We start from the raw sequence: 25700 nt of genomic DNA on the forward strand, positions 1-25700 counted from the left end.
CACAATTACGCATTTGTTTACTTACTCAATTTATCATTTTGTCATACTGGTAATGATGAACAATAATAACCAAAATACAGATCAGGGCTTTCTCTGTCCTATGATGTCCAATATTTGTCCCATTTCTGTGCACTTTTTTGGTGTGTCAATCTTTTTACAAATTGTTTTTATGTCTCCGCCCGGTGATAGTTCTGTAGATGTGGTCAGGGAGAAACCTCCAACATATTGGCGGTGGGTGATGTTGCCTGGCCAATATCTGATAGTGAAACAACAGTATTGGCAGATTGATCGATCCATCTGTCTAACCCAGTGCTGACCAATTTGGGGCCCGCGGGCCTGTTTGTTTTGGCCCGCCACGGATTTCGGATTTTTTCCCGATTTTTTATCCCATTTTTATCCCCCATCAGTGCTAATTTATTTATTTATCCTGGTTGCTACTCCACCCTCTGCCGATCTGGGGAGAGCCGAAACTGGCTCCATGCTTCCTCCGAGACATGGGCAGTTAGCCAGCCGCCTCTTTTCACCTGACAGGGGAAGCTTTACCGGTAGGACATAGCACGTGGGAGGTTCACGCTATTCCAACCAGTTCCCCTCCCTCTGAACATTTTCGAAGTACCTTGAGTATTTTTCAAGTTGTGAATTAAGTCAAATTTCTCTCTTGATTACAAAGGTGGAAAATACAACTGTTTTTAACTGGGTGTTTACTGATTAAATGTTTAAGCTCCCCACAAATGCAGATGTTTTTTTAAATATATATAACCAATTGCAAATTATTACAATTACCAAACAGATAAAAAGTAGATTATTATATTGAATTGTTATTTTAGATTTAGAATGTTAATTTTCTATAAAACACAATACATTTTAATGTAATTCCACAATGTTTATTTTTGGCCCTCGGCCCTCCACCCAGATTGAGTTTTGGCCCTTCATGGGAAAGAATTTGGGCTCCCCTGGTCTAACCCATACATGAGCAAAATGTGGCCCCATGGCCGGACCTGGCCCCTGGACCATCTCAATCTGGCCCCCAAGGTCCTCAAAGAAAAACAAAACAACCCCCAAAAACTCAATAAAAGGCAGAATTATGTTAATAAATCTCATCTGCTACAGCCATTGGATTTGTATTACTATTTTATCGGGAGATCAACAAGAAATTACCAATCACAAAGGGAGAGAGGGTTGAAAATAGGGAAGACTCCCGCGAAAATCAGGAGTATTGGCAGGTATGATGTCCAATGTGTGGCCCTTCGCTTACTTGATGTAAGTCAGTATGGCCCTCTGGATTTTTTTTGCCCACCCCTGGTCTAACCTATGATCTATCTATCAGGCCGCTAAAATCAGACTAGAGTAGGACAGGGCAGACTAGGCTGTAGATTAGCTAGATTCCTTGTGTGCTAGTTAGTTCTGGTTAATGGCTAGAGTAGTCAGATTGTCTGATGACCTCCCCCACATTCCCCTGTTCCCTGTTTTTACTGTCCCTTGTGACCATTCATGACCATCTTGCCCAGCCTCAGTATATTCTACCTGTTCTGCTCTCTCTCCTCTTCCCCCCTTCCCCTGCTCCTTCTCCACCTCCCCCTTTCCCTGCTCTCTCCTCCCCCACATTCCTTGTTCCCTCCCCACCTCCTCCCTTTCCCTGCTCTCTCCTCTCCCGCATCCCCTTCGCTTTCCCTCCCCTGCTCCCTCCCCACCTCCTCCCTTTCACTGTTCTCTCCTCCCCCACATTCCCCTGTTCCCTCCCCACCTCCCCCCTTTCCCTGCTCTCTCCTCGCCCACATTCCCTCCCCTTTCTCTCTGTCTCTCCCTATCATTATGATTGTTCAATCATGTTGTTATGATCACTACTGTAATTCTTATTGTTGTGTCAGCTAGATTTCGCTAGACATACTCTCTGTGAAGTCCTCTGAGACATGCTTGTGAATTAGGGCTATACAAATAAACTTGACTTGACTATCTCCATATTTATTGCGGATATAGAAATTCAAACAATCAAAGTTGTGGAGGTTTATGGAGCTTCTTAACATCTCCATGTTGCATCATATGTGTGACATGATGCATCGTATCATATCTACCATAACATGTGTGACATTTTCTTCCTTGTCAGTGGTTGGAGCTGCACCTGAACCAACACATCCCCACCTCCCTGCTGCTGCTGTCCCGGGCCATGTACCTCCCCGACACCCTGTCCCCCGCCGACCAGCTGAAGACCACGCTGCAGACGCTGCCTGAGATAGTGGTATGTAGGCACTAGGCAGGCTGTGGTGGGATATGGACTTTCTCTGACATCCATGATGAAAGGATATACAGTAGATGTAGTAATAAAATAATGTATTAAACTTATACATATTTAAAGGTGTGTCTTAGCTGGGTGGGCATTTTGATGTGTGAGACTTTGAAAATCTTCTATTACCATTAGGGGTAGTTGGGGGTGGGGGGGGCGACATGTGTTTTCCGACACGTGATTTGGACAGCTTTGTAGCAACTTGCAGCGTTTTGATGTTGGTTGGGTTTCTGTCAGTTCTATGGTTCTGTATTTGGCTCCTGGCTCCAGTTTGTCAACCAGTTTAGGTTAACTGGGATCTAGTTCAAGACATGAAAGATTGCTTGACCATGTTGCTGTGTTCAGCTGCTGCAGTCTAGAAGAATCAGACTGCAACTCTATTTCAGTCCTTCTTGTTTCCAGTACACGTTTACACCCTCTGCTGGTTGTCTGCATTGAAATTTAAATTCAGCTTTCAGAGCTCATTTGGTGAGAGCATCAAACATTTATAAAATTTATATTGAATTCAATCTTTTGCAATGGTATTGAAGTTAATTTAGTTCTTCGGGACAAAGCTTTATTTAACCTGGCAAGGCAGCTGGATTTACGAGATCACAATCATGCGAGAAATCCATCTTGCCACACTGCCAGATAGGCATTTGAAGCATCTGAACCAATCAGCTTCGAGGCAGCTACAAGTGGGATTTAGGTGTGACGACAGTGAGAATCGAGCCCATGATAGACAGTGATAGACAGATGGTTCATCCAATCACCTGTCAGGTATTTTTTGAAAGCGGCTGCCGTTTTCCAAACAGTTTCAGAGGATGAGTTCCCAGATGGTTCTGTTCTGTGTAACAAACCATCTGGCGCGTCAGGTTAAAGCTATTTTATTTAGGGTTAGTATAAAAAAAGAAAGAAGTGCTAAGCCTAATGTTTTCATGCTTGAGATGATGTCCAGTGCTACTTTCTAGCTTTGGGTGGATATTTTTCTACTCTCCCCTCTCCTCTCCAGACGAAGGAGGCCCAGATGATGGTGGCAGAGATGGAGCTCTCCAAAGTGGACAACAAGACCAAGGTGGAGACGACGCTGCAGGAGGAGGCGGCCATACGCCAGGAGAACAAGGAGAGGGAGATGGAGAGACTGGCTGATGCTGCAGAGAAGGCTGCCAGGGTAAAGACTCTCCCACAGCCTTTAACTGTCTACTGCCAGTGCCTACTATAGACTGCCAGTGTAAAGACTCTCCCACAGCCTTTAACTGTCTACTGCCAGTGCCTACTATAGACTGCCAGTGTAAAGACTCTCCCACAGCCTTTAACTGTCTACTGCCTACTATAGACTGCCAGTGTAAAGACTCTCCCACAGCCTTTAACTGTCTACTGCCAGTGCCTACTATAGACTGCCAGTGTAAAGACTCTCCCACAGCCTTTAACTGTCTACTGCCAGTGCCTACTATAGACTGCCAGGGTAAAGACTCTCCCACAGCCTTTAACTGTCTACTGCCAGTGCCTACTATAGACTGCCAGTGTAAAGACTCTCCCACAGCCTTTAACTGTCTACTGCCAGTGCCTACTATAGACTGCCAGGGTAAAGACTCTCCCACAGCCTTTAACTGTCTACTGCCAGTGCCTACTATAGACTGCCAGTGTAAAGACTCTCCCACAGCCTTTAACTGTCTACTGCCAGTGCCTACTATAGACTGCCAGGGTAAAGACTCTCCCACAGCCTTTAACTGTCTACTGCCAGTGCCTACTATAGACTGCCAGTGTAAAGACTCTCCCACAGCCTTTAACTGTCTACTGCCAGTGCCTACTATAGACTGCCAGTGTAAAGACTCTCCCACAGCCTTTAACTGTCTACTGCCAGTGCCTACTATAGACTGCCAGGGTAAAGACTCTCCCACAGCCTTTAACTGTCTACTGCCTACTATAGACCACCAGTAAAGACTCTCCCACACCCTTTAACTGTCTACTGCCTACTATAGACCACCAGGGTAAATACTCTCCCACAGCCTTTAACTGTCTACTGCCTACTATAGACTGCCAGGGTAAATAATCTCCCACAGCCTTTAACTGTCTACTGCCTACTATAGACTGCCAGTGTAAAGACTCTCCCACAGCCTTTAACTGTCTACTACCTACTATAGACTGCCAGGGTAAAGACTCTCCCACAGCCTTTAACTGTCTACTGCCTACTATAGACTGCCAGGGTAAAGACTCTCCCACAGCCTTTAACTGTCTACTACCTACTATAGACTGCCAGGGTAAAGACTCTCCCACAGCCTTTAACTGTCTACTGCCTACTATAGACTACCAGTGTAAAGACTCTCCCACAGCCTTTAACTGTCTACTGCCTACTATAGACTACCAGTGTAAAGACTCTCCCACAGCCTTTAACTGTCTACTACCTACTATAGACTGCCAGGGTAAATAATCTCCCACAGCCTTTAACTGTCTACTGCCTACTATAGACTACCAGTGTAAAGACTCTCCCACAGCCTTTAACTGTCTACTGCCTACTATAGACTACCAGTGTAAAGACTCTCCCACAGCCTTTAACTGTCTACTACCTACTATAGACTGCCAGGGTAAATAATCTCCCACAGCCTTTAACTGTCTACTGCCTACTATAGACTGCCAGTGTAAAGACTCTCCCACAGCCTTTAACTGTCTACTACCTACTATAGACTGCCAGGGTAAAGACTCTCCCACAGCCTTTAACTGTCTACTGCCTACTATAGACTACCAGTGTAAAGACTCTCCCACAGCATTTAACTGTCTACTGCCTACTATAGACTACCAGTGTAAAGACTCTCCCACAGCCTTTAACTGTCTACTACCTACTATAGACTGCCAGGGTAAATAATCTCCCACAGCCTTTAACTGTCTACTGCCTACTATAGACTACCAGTGTAAAGACTCTCCCACAGCCTTTAACTGTCTACTGCCTACTATAGACTACCAGTGTAAAGACTCTCCCACAGCCTTTAACTGTCTACTACCTACTATAGACTGCCAGGGTAAATAATCTCCCACAGCCTTTAACTGTCTACTGCCTACTATAGACTGCCAGTGTAAAGACTCTCCCACAGCCTTTAACTGTCTACTGCCTACTATAGACTGCCAGGGTAAAGACCCTCCCACAGCCTTTAACTGTCTACTGCCTACTATAGACTGCCAGGGTAAAGACTCTCCCACAGCCTTTAACTGTCTACTACCTACTATAGACTGCCAGGGTAAATAATCTCCCACAGCCTTTAACTGTCTACTGCCTACTATAGACTGCCAGTGTAAAGACTCTCCCACAGCCTTTAACTGTCTACTGCCTACTATAGACTGCCAGGGTAAAGACTCTCCCACAGCCTTTAACTGTCTACTGCCTACTATAGACTGCCAGGGTAAAGACTCTCCCACAGCCTTTAACTGTCTACTACCTACTATAGACTGCCAGGGTAAAGACTCTCCCACAGCCTTTAACTGTCTACTGCCTACTATAGACTGCCAGGGTAAAGACTCTCCCACAGCCTTTAACTGTCTACTACCTACTATAGACTGCCAGGGTAAATAATCTCCCACAGCCTTTAACTGTCTACTGCCTACTATAGACTGCCAGTGTAAAGACTCTCCCACAGCCTTTAACTGTCTACTACCTACTATAGACTACCAGGGTAAATACTCTCCCACACCCTTTAACTGTCTACTACCTACTATAGACTGCCAGGGTAAATAATCTCCCACAGCCTTTAACTGTCTACTACCTACTATAGACTGCCAGGGTAAAGACTATCCCACAGCCGTCTACTGTGTACTGCCCACTATAGACTGCCAGGGTAAAGACTCTCCCACAGCCGGCGTCTACTGTCTACTATAGGACTCTCACAGTAGTCACTTCTTAACATGCAGTGGAATCCGTATTATAACCCGCTCCTAGCTGGTTGGCCTGCATGTTAAACAACAATTAGCCGGCCTACGCGCACTCCCGCGAGTCCGTATCTTGTTCACCTCGGCCACCGGTGTAAGATCCGGATTAGCACAAAAGGAGCTGCAGTTAAACAGTGGCAGGTCATTATCCGCAGTTTATCACTATTTTTTCCGCCCCTGTTGAGTGTTGGTGAAAAATAAAAATATAGCAGACGTTTTTGTTAGTGCAGAGCGCCGTTTAAAAGCCACACAAGCAGCATCAGTCCCGCCGGCCAGCGCTGGACCCGCTGTGAGGAAACACACAGGAGGAAACTGAAATGTCAAAACAGACATCCCTTGCTAGGCCAGTCCTTTTTTTTATCGAGATCATGCAACGAAGTAGCCTACTTCAGGCAAGCAAGACGGCAGGAAAGAACCAGAAGCGTGCCTGCCGCTGTCAAAAGCGAAAGCGACCCGATGTAGGCTGTCAATTTAGCGGAGATAAAAAGCCTTTTTACCTACTCGGGCGAACCAATCAATCAATCAATCAATGGCTCGCGCTTGGTTCGTATGATGAGGAGATGAATCAAAATACTTCCCACAAATAAAGCCACATGGGAGCCGAGAACCAGTGCAGGAGAGCTGCTGCACAGGTGCCAGGTGAGTGGGAGAGATTAAGGTGCCTACGTAGCCTATTGCTGGGGATTCAAGTTGTGCGCTGTCGCACTTATTACTTTTAGCTAACGCTACGTTGTTATTTCATCAAGGCAATGTCCAGAAGATATCGGTTCATGAGTTTCTGCAAATGCAGATAGATAGGCTACAGTAGGAGCATGCATGCATGTTGTCTGTTTCAATAACGAAAGCGTCCTTTACCGAGAACGACGTGCCGACCAATTAAATATTCTTGCTGCGAAATCGGCCTCTTAATGACAACACTGGAATAAATAAGATCGACTACGACTATAGAGGCTATAAAGAATGGACTATAAAGAAATAAATTGATTCAAAACGTTTTTTTAGGAAACATATAGTGGCCGGTAAATATTCGATAGGACCAGAATTTTGGAACATTACCGGCTGCACTGGCCGTCTGGGAAAATGCCTAGCGGAATCCCTGGTTTGGTTACAAATTCGCTAAAGCTGTTTCCTATCACATTTCTTGTTTTCGATACATGCTACCCCCCCCCCCCCCGCCCACTGGCAGAAAAAACGGCTCATATCCTGTTTATTAAAAAAAAAAACTCATGTTTAGAAAGGCAAACCCTGAAAATATCCTGCTCTATCTAGCCTGACATGATCCAGATTGTATGTTTAAAAGGCACTACAGTGTACTTGATGCTGCAGAGAAGGCTGCTAGGGAAGACTCTCCCACAGCCTTTAACTGTGTACTGCCTACTATAGGACACTCACTGTGTGTACTTGATGTTTCCTCCACTGTTGTCTACAGGAGGAAGAGTTGGAGCTCGATACAGAGAAGCGGAGCCTGGCAGATGCAGAGCCCATGTTGTCCACCGCGGATGTGTCCGTCCATTCAGAGACACTGAGGGACACGGCGCCGGTCTTGGATGCAACCAAGGTAATGTCAGAAAAGGTGCCTTCACTGTAATCTGTCATACTTGTTACCCTCACTATAACATTTTATCTATTTCTATTGTTTTCTATGAGTTCCAGTTTCTTGAAAATGTGTCTGGAACGCTCACACAGACACACACACACACACACACACACAATGGGGCTCTGAATCTGTCAAGATCCGTCGTGATAGAAATTATGAAATGGAAATTAAATCTATGTTACAAATAATTTAATTACTCTTATTCCATCCCAATGGCCAGTTACGTCAGGTGTTTTGTGTTGACTTGTTTGTCAGTAATAACTTGGTCTGTCTTGCCTTGTTGTCACTCACCTGTTTCCACCAAACATTTTGCCACTTCCAGTTCTGTGCCATACAGTTTGAACAGCGACAGATGTTCCTACGCATCCAGGTTAGGTTTAACCATGTCTCCTCCTGACTGACCCTCACGTCCACACCCGCTTATCCCTCTGTACATATCCGCTCTCTAAGTGCCGATGGACCCAGATGTGGGTCAAATAGTAGTTGCAAATATTTCTGGTGTGGTTTTAACTTCTTTGGACTATCAGATGGGATGGGGTTTGCCACATAGGACAATAAGAGAAGTGGCAAAAATGCCAATGCAATTATAACAAAATCAAATATTGGAAAACAAGTTTGAGTGTGAGAACTAATCTGACATTTGGAGTTGTTTTTTTTACTCTGGACTGTTTACTCCTTTTAGTTTGGTTCATTTTGTGAGAACACTGCCATTCGAATTCAGGTGGCACCAAATAATGGCACAGAGACGCCTGAAAATGCACATTTCAGTCCTCTTCCAACTCTACGGTGCAGTTTGTTAGGAGTGAGAATGTAATCTAAACCGACTAACGGAAGAAATCCAAAAACTCAAGGGATTATGCATCTAAAGAGGCGGATATTGACATCTGATAGCCAGTAGCTCCTCATGCTTGAAAAGCCTAGCAGAACCAAATGAAGTGAGGGCAAAGCACAGTGTGGACTGATGCTCATATTCAGCTTGTTCTTAATGTGATGTTAAAGAGCATGGTGCAGGTTAGAGACCACTTTGCATTCATATGTGGGACTTTTATGTAGCAATTAGGATTCTATTCTGTTTCTTGTTTTTCCCCCACACATAGCTGTATCTAGACTGGTTTTTGTTAAGCATCTGGCACGCGCCCGCAAATCGCGCAATAACACCACCTGTGATGTTTTTAATAAACAATAACAATAAACGTTCCCTTGGATCATTATCTCCGTATGCCAAAAGTCTGTCCGTCCGTCGAGACTCGAGAGGTCGCTCGCTGCAGTACATCTCCCCTCAGTCTGGAGCTAAAAATCCTCTCCTCTGGAGCTCCAGCGAGCGCCAATTGCGTCCATCTGCAACGATATACTTCTCCGCCTCAGACCATTCTGGAGCCGGCTTACATCAGCTGAGATGTTCGGTCGGCTGTGCTGTCTCATGGTTATTATCAAAATTATATTTCCAAATAGGCGTTATTTTGAAAAACCGATTGCATATTGGGGGTCAACTAGTTGCGTTTGACTACTGAAACTATTAAAACTCCCTAAAGTGCCATATTAACCATAGATAGAGCCCAAACAAACCGAAACGAATGAGTTGCCTTGCGGGGAAAACATGGTGGTGTGGAGTTTTCTCTGCTGCTTTAGTGCCGAAATGCATTTTGGGTAGTGTTGAATTATCGTACCAGAGGGTCCAATGATCATTGTTGGAGGTAAATTATCGTACAAATACGATAATTATCGTACGTCTGGTGTTGCTGCTGTACACATTGACTCTATATTATTATTATTACAGTAAGTACAGTAGCCCAAGTGTTGTCACAGGTGTTATCTGCACAGATGGAATTTTCTTAGCATGTGCATTATAATGCCACCTTTTTCTCCATATTTCTGCCCTGGGGGCATGTTTTAATTTTGTCTTTGTTTTTTCTTGAATCTTGAGTCCTAACTCTAAATTATTTTTTTGTTTTTACCTGCACCACACTCTTTAACTGGTATGAACACCACAGAAGGTAAATTACAGCAAAGAGTGCTGACAAGTCCTTCATAAACCCAAAAGGAGCCATCCACTTTCACTACTTACAGTTACCAGCTAACTTGATTTGTTTTAGAATAGAAAATGACCTCCAAATGATGGTTACATGCCAATAGAGTAGACAATCTGAGCAGCTGCTGTCAAAATGTTCCAGCAGAATTTATTTATTTATCTGGTGATAAATTCCAACCTTGCTTACTGCGGTAAGCCCCGCCCCCGCTCATCTGGTGCTCCAAGTAGGTTCAAACAAATGCAGTTTGGCCTGTGTCATGTGTCCTCTTCCTTCCTTGTCACTCCTTCAGGTGGTGCCCGTCACTGTGTTGAACCTTTCCTACCTGACTAACAGCCTTGTAGTTCTACAGCGTTCCCTCTCATCATCATGTCTTCATGTTAATGGGCTATGGGTAGAAGTTTTTTCACCCATCTCCAGCCTCCCTCTTTTACCATTGTTTTGTGTTCAGGGTCTCCTGTGTGGGTTTACATGGTACTGTACTTTGAAAAAGTGTGTAGAACACTTTTAGGAGTAATTGAAGAGTAGCTGGTAAAACCATCCTGATCACGTGAACTCGCGTTCTGTCTCGCCTTCACAGATCAGTTCCAGAAATTAGAATGTACCCGGGCCAATCAGGGACCTGTGCCCTAGCCTTATACCCGGCCAATCAGGGACACCGCTGGCAAAACAGTAATGGCGTCTCCCGAAGCAATGAGTAGAGTAAACACCACCATAAGTGCCGTTATTGGAAAAATAGACTCAATGACAACAATTAAACAAGAACTGGAGTATGCACCTGCACCAGCACAGCAGAGTTTCATCTCGGAAAAGACATTTTTGCCGTTCTTCCGAGTGCATTTGAATTGGATTTGGCAACGCTGATTGGCTGAAGGAGTTGTCTGTCAAGGCAAGTACTCCCGCCCACTGAAATCGCTGTGAGCGGCTGGAAGTCCAGACTGATACATAGAGTGAAACAGAATGTGAGCTCACAAGCAGGATGGTTTTTACCAGGCTGACTGAAGAGTGCATTTCCATAATACTTGTATTTCCCTTTTGGGGGGTAAATAAATATGCCCTTGAAATGTCCCTTTTTAACCATTCTGAATCTCTAAGCTATAGAGGATGCAGTCTGCAATAGTGTTGTTTTGTCAACTACTAGTAAGGACTTGTGTTAAAAAGTAGGATTTTTTTTAAGAGCAGGTGCCACTTTTTCCAAATAGTGGATTTCATTTCTGGCATTTTGGAAGAAGAAACTGCATTCAATCATCTGTGTCTCTTGCAGGGTGAGGACATCACCAAAGAGGAGATTGACACGTTGAGTGATGCCTGCACAAAGTTGAAGGAGCAACGGAAGCTGTTGACTCTGGAGAAAGAGGAACTGGAGGACCTGAAAGATGATGTCCAGGAATACAACGAGGTGCCTGTTACACACTAGTCATTACTGCGGAGACAAGAGAGAAGAGTTATTAGCATTCAAATCAAAGTTTTGGTAGTGTGCATTCAGACCAAGAGCGAATATCGCGTTACTTGCTCGAGTTTAACCACGCAAATTATGCTTGTTGAAAAATTTCAACTCGAGCAAATGAGGCGAATTTCATGTCATTTGCGCTACGAAATTTTGCTTTATTCGCGCCGCCCGAGATCTGCACGCATGTTTGCACTGACTGTATGTAAAATCACTGCACGGATTTGCAAAATTCGCCCCCAGACTGAACACACAGTTAGGGATTTGTCTTAAAAGGGCACACGTTTGTAGTACAGTATGCAATCTGGGAACCCAGAGTCTATTTCGGCACGTAAATAGACTCTGGGACAGCCGTACCTTTTTCTGAGGGTTAGTACAGGACTTCAGCCTCCGGCCCGCTCTGTTGTTGTAAATAGAAGAGTTCCAGTCCCGAACGTTAGTGAATATATAAGAATTTTGACATTTAGCATTCAAAATAAAAGCGACGCAATCAATGTGTTTTTAAAAGGCATCGATATGCGGAAGTGGAAGTCCCGGGCGGAAGATCCGCACTGTACAGGAAGCCTAAAAAAAAGGTACGGCTGTCCCAGAGTCTATCTATGTGCCGAAATAGACTCTGGGTTCCCAGATTGTACAGTATGTGACTGCTTCTGCAAGCCTGTTTTTGTTTGAATGCAAGTTCTGTGCTGTTTATGTATGTATGCATGCATGCATGTATGTATGTATATGTTTACAGTCAATGATGTATGTATGTATGTACCGTATGTATGTATGATTGTCTGTCTGTCTAGGCCTGTGCATTAACTCTTTTTGCACATAGCACTGGTGCTAGAGAGGTTGATTGTAGCACAGGCGATAAAATTATAGCACGTGTATAAAATGTATGTTACCATCTCTAAACACAACCACAAGTAGTGCAGCTCATCACTTAAACAGGTCTGTATCTTGCCCTCTCTAAACACAACCACAAGTAGTGCAGCTCTCATCACTTAAACAGGTCTGTGACTGGTCTGTTACCATCTCTAAACACAACCACAAGTAGTGCAGCTCTCATCACTTAAACAGGTCTGTGACTGGTCTGTTACCATCTCTAAACACAACCACAAGTAGTGCAGCTCATCACTTAAACAGGTTTGTGACTGGCAAAGGACATTAATGTTGCGTACAGGGCACACAAAATCCAAACCTTAACAAGAAATGTGTCTCCTAATAGTATAGCACGTGTGCGACTCTGGTAAATTAATTCATAGCACAGAACAATTTTACCGTAGAACGTGCTACATATATGTAATACTGTACAGCCCTGATGTATATGCTATGTTCTGAACATACGTTGTGTGTTCATGTGTTTTCTAGGATCTGGAGGAGATCAAGAAGGAGCTTTCTAAGAATGGCCAGGAGAAAGTGGAGGAGTCCAAGGCCAGCCAGCGGCTCTCCAAGAGGGTCAACCGTATGATCGGTCGCATCGACAACATCATCGGAGAGCTAGAGAAGGACAAGGTCGTCCTGGACAGTGGCACTTCCCCGCCTGTCGGGTAAGAGCTAAAAATCTAATTGTTTTCATCAGAACTGCCTCAGGGAAGCATCGCTTTCAGACAGTGATTTGAAGGGGTTCATTCCAAAATGCTACTGAATGTATTTGTTTTGTAAGAAATGTTCAATGTTAAACATTTTAGAAAAACAAAAGTACATAGTTCACTCTGGTGCTGTGTGTGTGTGTGTGTGTGTGTGTGTGTGTGTGTGTGTGTGTGTGTGTGTGTGTGTGTGTGTGTGTGACAAACAGCACTGCAGCACTAGACAAAACATATCGGTAGGTAGACGCCAAGTTTCCAATACATGTCCAGTATAATGGGTATAATCCATACTGCATTTATGATCGCTGTTCCGCTGAGAGAAATGCACTTTTACAAGGCACAACTGTAACATTACGCTACGTTAGCGTAAGTTGCCCACCGCTCTCAGTTAGACAGCATCTCCAGCACGTTGCCTATAGGAATCCATACCATTAAACAATGCGGTATGCATACTTGAAACATGTCGGTTACAGCATGTATAAATAAAATATAAAACTGTCTGACAGGAGGAGAAACTTCCGCCTGACATCCTCCAAAACAACGTCATTACCGTAAGTGACTGAATTTAGTCACTGATTGCCCTAAGCCCGAGGCTGTAGTTCAGTGATGACGCCACAGTGATGTCATACATAGGCATTGTGACATCATTGTGACATCACTGATGACGTCATCAGTGACACACACACACACACACACACACATGATAGAGACTGAGGGAGAGAGAGGGAGGAGAGATTGAGGGAGAGAGAGGAGAGGGAGAGAGACTGAGGGAGAGAGAGAGGGAGACATTGCGCGCGCGCCAATAGGGCAGCCGAGCTGCAGGGCGTGCGAGCCCACACTGCGGGCGAGCCTAGGAATCGAGCCTAGTATACAGTATATATACACTTGCTAAGTCTTCTAAGAGTTGCTGTCACCATTTAACACATTCACTGCCAGCCATTTTTTTTTACTGTAGGTAGCTTCTGCCAAGCCGTTTTTTGAGGATTCTGGCTCATTTTACAAGAGCCGAGGATAATTTTCTGCTTGGACTTTGTGAACACGAAGTTCACAAAAGTACTAATAGAATGTGTGCTTTCTCTGTCTAAAAGAGTTAGTTTGTAGAGTTAGTACCGGTAGTTATGTAGATATTAGCCGTTGAGTACAGCATGGTTTGAGCGTCTGAGACAGGAAGCTGAGATAATCGCAGTTTTGTGAAATTCAATCAAACAGGCAGAACAGTCACTTTAACCATTTATTTTTGGCATCAGTGAGAGATCAGACATCTGAACAATATAGTTCTGAACACCCTCTCCTTTAAACTCCTCCCTCCGTGGGCGTGTCTGGTGGCGTTTGTCACAAGCCAGTTTCTCCTGCCTGTCTGAGCAGTGAGCAGCCTCCCTCTCTGGCGGCCCCTCGTCGGCGAGTGTGGACTGTGGATGGGACTCAATCGTTTCATGGATTTTCGGTTGAGAGCTTTGATGAAGCTTTGTGCGATTCTAGGCTTTATGCTGCCCACCCAGTCTATTTTTGGAACCCCCCACCGTTGTGCGCCGGTGTGCAGCAGCGTGAAAGCATTTTCGCCTACAGTAAGAGAATGAGGCTCGTTCGTTTCTGGGTTTTCGGAATGCGTGCGATTCTGGCCTTTCTGCGGGTGTTTCAAAGTGTGTTTCATCCATAATCTATTATGCAAATTTGCAATCCCCCACGCCAGCACCGCTCTCCGCTCTCGGTGTGCTGCTCAGCAGCACACCGAGAGCGGCTCGGGCGAGTCTGGTGACTGATGACTGTAAAATCGCCATGCCATTTCCTTGAGAATGGCTTGCTCCCGCGGCTGTTTTTGGTTGGCATTCTCTCTGTCGGGAGAGCACTGTCGCCACTTAGCTGGTCGGTAAAATAGATTATACACATTCTCTTCCTCCAATATTGGTATAGGAGACGTAAAAGGGGTTGATCGATGTCCCACCGTCAAAAAAAAAAAAAAAAAATTTAAGCCGAGATATCTCGTCTTTGGCACTCAACGGTTGGATTCTGTAAGCCGAGATATCTCGTCATTGGCACTCAACGTGTTAAAAAATCTCATTTTGGAATGAAACTCTTCACTTGTAAATAATTCTCAGTGTTTGTTTTAACTTACTGGGAGTACCAGATGAGTGGGGGTTCAGTTCCACGGTTATTCCATTTCAAAGTGATAGATATGACTTCATCTGAGTTGTGCTGAAGAAATAGACCTCATCTATCTGATACTCCAGTTGCCTTAAAAAAAATGCCCAGAATTATTTTCCAATACATGTTGACTCCTGCCTGATTGCTGAGACTATAGAAAGTAGTAGGCCTCTTGATGTCCCAGCTTTGATTCCCCTCATCATCATGGCTTTGCTCCATTATGCAGGCTGTAGTGTGTGTAGTGTGTGCTGGTCACTGTGGCACATGAAGCCTCTTAAAGGCAATGATATCATGCAACAGCAACTTTTTGACGCTGTGGAGGTGGGCAATTTTGCCTGCAACTAGAGTGGGGATTGGGAATGGATGGTGCAGAATAGAGTGGGTTATAAAGAGCAAATTGGAAAATTTAAAATAAAGCCACACTAGCCAACTTCTCAATAATGTTTTGTTTTCTTATTTTCAACTAGTCACTTTGACAATAAATAACCAGCCATCCTTTAATGGTCCTATTCTCTACTAACTATGTGGCAACTAAAATAGTAAAAGTAGCTGCTCAGTTTAGAGATTTACTCGATACTATAGCCTCTAGTCTAGATAAAATATATTAGTTGTAAATTGCAATTTGTAGATTGAAATGTACAAATCTGTTATTATTTATTGTTTTTGTAACCATGATCATCATCATCCTCATCATTGTCATCTTCTTCATCCCTTCTTTGTAAAATGGTGGTGGAGAGAGGTTCAGGAACAAAAGGTTTCCCAAGAAAAGAAAAGAAAAGAAAAGAAACAATTTGTGTATAAATCTATATTTTACATTTTCTGCACCAGCTCCTAATCCGTTTAAAATTTTGCAGATTATTCTTTGATAAATATAGTAACACCAAAAGGTAAGCTGAACTGGTAAAATGCCTCCCCATTTGCTTGCTTGACAAATGCTAACATTGCATTATGGATCAGCCATTTCCTTCGCTTTGTCCACTGCTTTAGCTTCCATTGCTGCTCGTTCACTGAAGTGCTGTCTACTAGTTGTTGTACATTTACTTAACACTCGTCCCTTTTTGCCCTGTTCATGAATGAAATAACATTGACAACAAAGATCTAATTCAAATTGCTTGATTTGAAAGATTGAAGATGGTAGTCCAAACTGTATTAAAGTACTTGTACTTGTCAGGGCTACTTGTTTGTTAGAGTAACTCCTTAACATTTTATTGAGGTTAATCAAATCAGTCATTTCGTAGCATTTTGATTTAAAGCTGCATGAGGCAAGATGTTTTGTGTAAAAAATGCATCGTATTCAGCCTAAATCATAACCTGCTATTTGAGAACTGCCATTCTGTTACTTTCACTTTTTAAGCGGTGCAGCCGCTTCTATACGTGACATGCGTGTCCGTTTGTAGCATGAGGGGGTCCGGGCTAGGGAAAAGTGGCCGTAGCTAGCGATACAGTAGACCCTTTTCACACAACCGGTTTGAGGTGGTAAAGCAGGTGTAACAAATGACATTAACAGTGGTTCCATTTCCATTTAGGTTTTTCAGTGCCAGGACCCTCATTAATGCTATTGGTGACACCTGCTTTACTTCCTGCTTTACCACCTAAAAGTGGTTGCTGACTGTGAAAAGGGCCTATAGGCAGGTTGTAGACAGGGGCGGACTGGGATCATAATTCAGGCCGGGCATTAGATACCAAGTAGGCCAGGCCGATACGGGCCGACGCGCGTGCCGGCGTCCGAAGGGCGGCGCCGAAAGATTTGGGGCGTTTGAAGCTCAATTTGGGCTGTTTGAAGCCCAATTTGGGCCGTTTAAAGCCAGATTTGGGTCGTTTAAAGCCAGATTTGGGCTGTTTGAAGCCCGATTTGGGCCGTTTGAAGCCCAATTTGGGCCAAGTCCAATTTTACAATGAGATGCACCCACTTTAAACCTGAATAAAGTAATAAAACCTCTAGTAAACCAGTAGGCGGCGCCTGGCCTGCTGTTCAGTGAGTGGCCTGGCCTGGCCTGCAAAAAAAAAAAAAAAAAAATTGCCAGGCCACCGGGCATTTGCCCGACGTGCCCGATTATGCAGTCCGCCACTGGTTGTAGAGGTCACTGTTTTTGAACAGGTAAACAACACATCAGAAATAATGTGATCGCTTTTCCACAAAGCTTCTATTATTATTTTCTCAGATGACTGCTCCGCTTACTTCAACACCTAGGTGTGATTTCTTTTCTCTTTTTAATTACCGTTACTTTTGCCATTTGGAGCCAACAGCATGCGAATTTGCCCAGTGCAGCTTTCAAAGCAATATTTACCAGGAGCCGTAAAAACAAATCAGCGGAAACCGTCACTTGATTGTAGTTATCGCCATTCTCGTTGAAGCAAATCTGACCAAAATTTACGATGACGCAAAAAAGAATGAGAATCGGTTTTGATTGGTGTGATCTGGGAACCTGGAATGCCGCATGTGAGTGAGACAGATGGGACAGTTCCCCCCCTCAGCCTTCTCCACCATTTTACGGTGTGTGAAAGCGAGTAACCGTTCCCTGTATGCAGTCTGTTCTACACCTTCAGGGAGAACCTGATCAGCATCGACGAGCTCATCGGCATCATGCGGCAGATCCAGAACATTCCAGAGCACAAGCTGCAGAGCATCGCCGACGCACTCGACGACAACAAGGACGGCAAGATCGACATCGACGACGTCATCAAAGTACGTTCCACAGGGTGACGGGAAGATACCAGAAGGATGTTATTTTTTCACCAGTTGGATAGCATGCATATTAGTAGCATATTGGCTGTTTCGCAGTCATTATAAAACAAATATTAATGCCTTATTCTGCATGTTCATATTCTACAACTACTAGGCCATCAACTAAGAGTTTTTCCCTCAATAACCTCCTAATTATTAATTACTGCATATTGATAGTAAGGGAGTTGTTGTACACGAATTAGGATCTTAATGTGCTACCTCTGTATAAGGCCCATACTGAGCAAAGCATATTAAGATCATAATTCATGTATAAAACAACTTCCTTACTTACCCAATAAGCAGTAATTAGGAGGTTACTGAGCAGCACCAACGCTAGGCACAAGCCCATCACGTAAGGTGCGTAGGGCACCAAGTGCAGCGAGGGGCATCATCCCAGGCAAGAATTATGCCACGGCCAAATGGACAGTGCCCCGCAGTTTGACCGTAATGCCCCTTCTACAATTAACTCTCCACACGGCCAGTTTGGCTTTCCCTGCTTTGAACTGGCCACGGTGCCCTTAAAAGAAAGTTGTGGATCTCCTCGTTTAAAACTACATGCGGCGCAGTGAATAAACAAATGCACATTTCCCAATTCCCTCAGTCATCATTGTAGCAGTGGCCTGCACGAGGCGTTTAGGGAGCGTGGTAAATAGCAGAAGGTGTGAGGCATTTAGGGGACATCGGCAATTTGTAGCAACAGAAAAGAACCTGGGTTACACTTAACGTTATTGTGTTACTGGACATGAAATTAACTTTGCAAACACTGCAACACTTATTTTGTTGAGGAAAAGGGACTGAAAAAAAATACTTTCAATGGTTTTGGCCTTCTTCTTTTACTGATCTATGTTCTATAGTGTGATATAGTGTTATTTCATAGTTCTGGTTTTCTATTTGTACCATTGATCATGAAAACATATTTCATGTCTCGTTGGAGTCAGAGGTGTTTTGAAGAGAAGAAGGTAAGGGACTCTTTAGTCTCGCTGGCCAGCCTCCCCTCCCTACCGTGAGAGGAGTCTGGCGCCGCAGGTCTCCATAGTGGGATTGCGATGGGCGGCGCTTAGCGGCAGTGTCCTTAGGAAAATAGTTTCCAACAATCCAACTTGCCATTTTCAGCGTGTAGCAATGAGCTAGCATGTAGGTTTCTGCTGTTAGCTTGCTAGCTAGTTAGCGTTGTTGTTTTCACTGAGGCAGCAGGGCACTATTTACAGCGACACACAGGGAGGAGGGAGCGGAAGCCACTCTGATTGGTTACCAGGGGCACCAGTTTTGAAAAGGAATACCAGGGGCACATGGTCAGAGCCAATGACAGAGCTTGTAATAAGCCGGGAGCGGACATCTGGCAGCGACTGAAACAGTCGCTCCAATGGGAGAGCAGAGTAGAGCAGGGGAGAGTTTATCCCAGTTATGGAGACCTGCGGCGCCAGACTCCTCTCACGGTAGGGAGGGGAGGCTGGCCAGCGAGACTAGGGACTCTTTAAGAGAAGAAGGTAAGGGACTCTTGCATCGAAGGGAGATGACAGCACAACATATGACATGATTCCTGTTGTCATGTAAGTGTAGAATCTGGGGAGGAGAAATTCAAGAGAACAACCAACCTTTGGGCTGTAGTTCACGTTTTCATCTGGGTATGCAGGCCATGAGGGTGCATTTATTCTGTCCCAGTTTAGTATCTTGATAGGTTACCTATTATCCTTCACAAAGTACTGCAATTTGTGTGTAATCTAGGGCATCTCATTTTAGAATGACTCCCCTTCATATACTGTAGTTACACCTGTCATGTGTTCTCCCAGGTGGTGGAGCTGATCGACAAGGAGGACATCGATATCTCCACCACCCAGATGGCCGACATCATGGTGATGCTGCAGAAGGAGGAGAAGCTGATCGAGAAGGAAAAGGCCAAAGAAAAGGCAGAGAAGGAGCAAGCAGCTAAAGTCAACAACTAACTCCTTTCACACAAAGACCCAAGGGCCCTCGTCAAAACAAAACTATTGAGAAGTTTGTATGTGGAGTGGTTCTGGACAAACTGCTGCAGCCAAGAGAGTGGTGAGGTAACAGCTGCCTTCTCACGTTGTTCCATCAAAACCTGGGCTCTTACAAATTTGTTAAAAAAGATGAAAGAAGGCTTGTTGCCTTTAAGATGCACAAATTCTAAGAGAAACTTAAATTATGCCATTTATGTTTAACCCTTTTGGACTGATTCTATATATATATTTGCTTTGTTTAATTTTACCAAATTATTTATTAATACAGGGGACACAATTACTTGAAACCATTGTTGTTCCCCTACACGTTGCTGAAGGAGAAATGAATCAAAATTGGATATGGAAAATATTTTGGGAGATATATTGTTGAAGTTTGAGGTGAACCATCTTGCCTTTCATTTCATTCATACAATCATCTCAGAGAAATGAGAGGTCATTTCTCGACTTTGCACACTAAAAATCACTTTCATCACCGTCATTCCTCTTTGATTTGGTTTGGTTTATCTTGCAACAGTTTTTTTTTATAAGCACCTCATTGATATGTAGTAAAGTGACTACTTGTTATTTATTTTTGAATGTAATGCGGAGACGTAGCTAGAGTTTGCTACAGGATGCTTAAATGGTAGTTGAAAATATATTCAAATTCTATGGGCAGTTATGAAGAGTTGAATTCAAAAATGCTATATATGGAACTAAAAATCACATGAAGTTACCTCTAAAATAGAAATAGAGGATCTATGCTTTAAAAGTGTTATTGTTTTGCTAGCCAAGGACTCAAGTTACCTGCTATTGATATCGATATATAAAAACGTCCATAACTTACCATAATTTGTTTTCACTTTGTACTCATTATGTAGTAGCACTTTGTTGTCACATGTTTGAAATAGCTGGCAGCTCATTTTGGAGCATAAGTCTTCATATCGATTCCTAAACGTTCAGTACAGCTCTCTCTAAAATGCCAAAGTTGCACTGTGGCACATTTGTCAACATAGATTTGGACTATTTGTAAAAAAAAAAAAAAAAATCTCTATTCACAAACCAGTAAAGACTGACCGGTACTTATTAGTGATCGGGATTATAATCAGGATGGGGACTTGAACACCAGCTGCCAACCGGATATTGTTTTGGTGTGGTTGAGAGCAGGAAGGTTTCCTACTCCACCAGCTTCGTTGACAGGACGTAGTTGTTGGAGGAAATCGATTGAGAGTGGCAGGTCAAGTTTGGGACTGAACACCACTGCGGGCCTGTGAACAAAAAGCCAGTTTCCTGTCCTGTGAGAAATAGTTTATTTGAGCACAGGAGGAGTGTGATAACCAATAGTGATCTCGACCTCCATCGTTTTAATGCCAAGTTGCCTTATCTAGACCCAGATATAATGGATAATATACAGTTGGGAATTTGTTTTTGAGTATTTGAAGCAGATGACATAGCTATGATGTGCTGTACACTGGGGATTTACTTATTGTAAATGAGTGTTTTTGAGTTGAAATATGGGCTGCAGAAGTAGGGATGAATTGAATTGAAGATGAGGTATTTTGAACATTAGGTACATATTGAATCCTCATTAATCTTTGCACTGTAGTCGTGGATGTGTACAGGGTTTCATCAGAGATTCCCAGGAAAAAGTGATCATTTGAGATAGCCTTTCAGTTTTCTACTCTGCACTAAAGTCATCCTGGTCGGTGCCTGTTTTCATTAGTTCCAGTGACTGAGCATGTGTTCACACTGCAAGCAGCTCGCTTGATGTGTCACTGTCTTCTGACTCTTTGTGGGTGGCGCCAGAGACTCTGATTGCATCTGTGTCATGATCTTGTTAACTTTTCAACTGGCAAATAATGTTTTTGTTTTGTTTTTGCTGCTGTGGTATTGTGTTTCATAATGCTAAAATGTTTTGATGAGTCAACATAGCCAGCTACAGTAGGAAGCACCAATTATGTAGCATCAGGGTTTTCCATAGGCACCAGCTGCCAGCTAAATGGCAGGACATTTCCGGCCCGCTACTTTCTTACTGTCACAATAACCGCCACAACCGTGCTGTGTTATTGTGTGTAATTCAGAGGTGTCACTTTGTGAGATGGCCTCTAGTTTCCCAGCTGGGCGGTGTTTGTTTGGACCTTCAGGCTAATCACCACATGGCAAAAAGTGTTGAATCACATCACAGCGCTTCCCATACACGTAGCGTCTGGGATAAAATCAATCAATCAATCAGCACAGCCCCCCTCCCTCTGATGCGAGCAGAGACTGTAGTTATTGATATGAATTGTCATGTGACGTCAGTTATCCCCTCCGGCTGGCTACTATTTTCACCCAGCTGGACATTGTGTGCATCAGAACAGAAAAAAAGAAAAAGCGCACTTGGAGAGCACAGACCTCCGTCAAGGCCAATAGCCCAGTCTGCTGTGATGTGCAAATTTCGTGAGTCGGATCGGATCTGCTAACTAACAGACAAAACAAACAAATGGCACCGAAAACATAACCTTGATGGAGGTAATCAACAATCAAATGAGTTCAGAGCTCAACTATGGCTACAACTATTCTCCAAACGTTTTTGAGATGTTTATTCATGGAGTCTTTCACATAAGTGCTGTAGAGAACTGGGAAGCTTTGAATAGCTGGAATCAACTTCTCCATTTTGAACTTGTGAGGTGGACCTATTGTTACTAAAGCAGCTGTGAGCATCTTTCCTCTGCCAACAGGCCTGTTGAGTATCCACACATCAGAAACGTTCCCCTGGTCACGGCTCTGTAGGAAATCAAATGGACCTCCAGTGACTTGTTGGCTAAATAGATGACCATTGTTTTTTTGGCTGGCGAGTGAAGCAAATCTACCAGCCACTTGCATGTTACAAGCATTTGGCTGGTGGCTGTTGCAAATTTTGTGTCGTGCTTGAATTGGTTGTGTTGCTCGCAGTGTGAACACATAGCAAGGGGTTGATCTTCTACCAAGCTCTGTATAATTCCATTGAATATGAGGTATTTTGTGCTCAAGGCGAATCCTCTTTTATTAGCGCACAGTAAGCAGAGATGTGTACAGGTGTCAACGAGGAAGACGAAGTGGTGCTTGAGATAACTTTAAGTGGATGACCCTCAAATCATTCCCGGAATACGCTGTCATTCATTAGGATGATTAAGGGGTGTGTTGGGTCTTCCATCAGGCACCGTCCCGGTTCAGACCCCGCGCTCCCCCGACGGGGCGAGGGCTCCACTCTGCCTGGGACCAGTCAGACTGATGGGCGCGGGGTAAACACTCGCCCCATACATGGGCCAAAGCCAGCCACAGTGGAGGGTTGTGTTTAGGTTAGAGACGCTCCGGCGGTACGTGGCATGCTTGCTGCAGCATAAATCATCAGCCAGTGTAAACATGTCGGTATGTGTGGAGGATAACGTGGTGACAGCCCCCCCCCCCCGCAGACAGCAGAGCCCCCCAGCCTGACTGGCTGCCCCCCCCCCCCCCCCCCCCCCCCGCGCAGACAGCAGAGAGCCGTGTTTGTGTCCCGGGGCCTGACAGCTTTTATATATTAACGGCGCTGCCACCGTTTCTGGGCAGCGTGGGGTCAAGAGTTTCGGTGAAGGAAAATGCACGGCAATATCGCAAAGGGACGCACACCAGTGTCAGTGAGGCTGGCTGAATATATCAATAAGCAGGGTTCCCAAAAATGTGCAACATGACCGGAGTAATTTTTAGGTAATAATTATGAAATTACATAATACTCTGCAAAACTACGAAGACATATTGTGATTTAGACATATGGCGACACATTTTCTGCAGCTTTAGACTCACTGTCACTTCAGATGATGTGATTTTCACTGTGAAGATGGCCTAGTTCAGTGGTTCTCAAATTGGGGTCCTTGAGAGGCTTCCAGGGGGTCCCCAGCAACAAAAACAACAATTTATTTTCACTAATAATTCCATTCATAACTAACACAATGACCGAATGTATGCCTATTTTGTCATGGGTTTCATACACCTTCTCTAATAAAACATCTAAAAGCAAAAATCTTATCAGACAGGGGACCTTTGGACAAAATCTTATCAAATGGGGGTCCGTGGTCTAATTTGTGTCAGTTTAGGGGTCCTTAACGTGAAAAGCTTTGAGAACCACTGGCCTAGTTGGCAGGTTTCCCTAGCATAAATCATTGAACACCCACCAAAATCTTCAAATGCATTCAGGAAATTAAGTTCTGGAAAAAGTTTTGAAATGTAAAATATGTAGGAACTCCAACTGTAGTATTGACAAAATGATGCAGAGCGGTGTATGTGAGCCTGACTGAAGTATCTACCTTGACAAAATGATGCAGAGAGGTGTATGTGAGCCTGACTGAAGTGACATTACAAAACCCCCAAACAAAGGTTTGGACAGCTGTGTTTGTGCACTGCAGTCGGAGTGAAATAGCAGGTTGACCTCTGGCTGCGGAGCGGGGGGTGAAGCAGGAGTCATGGCTAACCGCTGGCAGCAGTGTTGAGCTTTCCTGCTGTTCAGGACAGGCTGCACTCTGGATAACTGTTGATTTACTACCTGAGGGAGAAGGGAAGGAGAGCTGCCCTTAATAGAGCTTAACAGTCACGTGACATCTCTTCCTCCGGAAGTGAGACTCATTATTTTTTGAAATGTCTATGGAGAAAATGAATGTTCCCATTCATTTTCTCCATATACATTTTTAAAAATCCTTATATAACAAGTTTTAAGGCTGGAACCAAGCTAACCCGGTACCTACTGAAACGTGAGTGACCATAAAACATTTCAGTTGGAGCAAAAACAAAAAATAAAGACGGGGGGGGGATTACATTCCCCCCCGGTTATTTTTATTATTATTATTTTTTTGCTGCAACTGAAATGTTTTATGGTCACTCACAATTCAGTAGGTCAGGGGTTGGCTTGGTTCCTGCCTTAAAACTCATTCTATAAGGATTTTTCAAAATGTCTATGGAGAAAATGAATGGGAAACTCAATTCCGGGACAAGAGATGTCATGTCACTGTTTGGTTTAACAAGGTGGCCAACCTAAGCCAACGGTCTTGTTTTGCCTTGCATGATTCATCTTTTGATGAAATCTTTACATTGTCGATTAGTCAGCAGAAAAAATGGCTACTTTCAGTTTGCTGTCCCAATACTTTCACTATTGTCCACGGAGTATTCCCACTGTATAAATGCACTATGTTATAAGGTTTTGATAGGTATGTGTTAAGTGTGTGACTCAGGGTGTGAATGTTGAGTCTGATTTGGTCGGACCAGCATCGGTGTGGCAGAGAACTGAAGTGTTGTGATCTACCATGAAACAAGCCGTCCCAGAAGGTTTCTGTAGAGTCAGAGGAACAGAATCGTAGATGTACCAAGATTTAAAGCAATAAGTCATTTATACAGCATGTACCTTGGGTATTTTTCAGTCCTATTTCCATTTTGAGGCGGAACAAAAATATTGTGATATATCCAGAAGAGAAACGGAGTCTGCACTCTGCACACTGTCAGTAGATTCTCAAGTGACTACCAAAAAAAAGTGCAGTAACAAGTAATTTCTCCTTTCATGTTGATCATGTGTGGATGCTCTTTCTCTTCCTGATATAAGGTTGATATATTGCTTATTTTGCAATGAACGCACCTGCAGTTACCATTATATGGACTTGTAGATGTACCCAAAGAAAAGTATATTGCACCAGCCCTTTCTATCAGTGGAGGAATGCTATTTTTTGTACAATATATTCAAAGACTAGTCTTTGTTTTTCCAGGGGAAGTAGAGAGTAGAGTTTAGTTAGAGAGGCGAGGGTAGCTGTGTGATTGGACATGGACATGAACTCTGATCCTGTCTGCTCCTGTGGATCTAGACTTGAAGGAAGAGCTCAGAGACATCAGTAGGGTTCCTACACAGGTCTGTGAAGCCTGGAAAATCAAATGGATCATTTCCAGGTCTTGAAGAAACTTACATGTGATTATATTAATGTAGTTGTACAGCCACTCTCATTTGGCATAGTGTCATATTTGTTGTTGTGAATACCAACTGTCAACTAAGGAGTGCTGAAGCTTAGCTAACCAG

General features: G+C 43.8%; 1 protein-coding gene across 1 annotated transcript in view; it reads left to right on the forward strand.

Moving 5' to 3' along the window:
* Window positions 1-20075, forward strand: part of letm1 (leucine zipper-EF-hand containing transmembrane protein 1) — a 49487-nt gene extending 29412 nt beyond the window's left edge. Inside the window, exons 8-16 of the mRNA XM_083634398.1 lie at window positions 2105-2236; window positions 3273-3431; window positions 7608-7736; window positions 8113-8145; window positions 11067-11201; window positions 12606-12784; window positions 15820-15852; window positions 17495-17651; window positions 19481-20075. Coding sequence (XP_083490524.1) covers window positions 2105-2236; window positions 3273-3431; window positions 7608-7736; window positions 8113-8145; window positions 11067-11201; window positions 12606-12784; window positions 15820-15852; window positions 17495-17651; window positions 19481-19633 — 1110 coding nt within the window. The 3' untranslated portion in view covers window positions 19634-20075. The remainder of the gene's footprint in view (window positions 1-2104; window positions 2237-3272; window positions 3432-7607; window positions 7737-8112; window positions 8146-11066; window positions 11202-12605; window positions 12785-15819; window positions 15853-17494; window positions 17652-19480) is intronic.
* Window positions 20076-25700: the final 5625 nt, after the last annotated feature.

This window comes from Poromitra crassiceps (assembly GCF_964638095.1).
Source record: "Poromitra crassiceps genome assembly, chromosome: 3".
NCBI classification, from domain to species: domain Eukaryota; kingdom Metazoa; phylum Chordata; class Actinopteri; order Beryciformes; family Melamphaidae; genus Poromitra; species Poromitra crassiceps.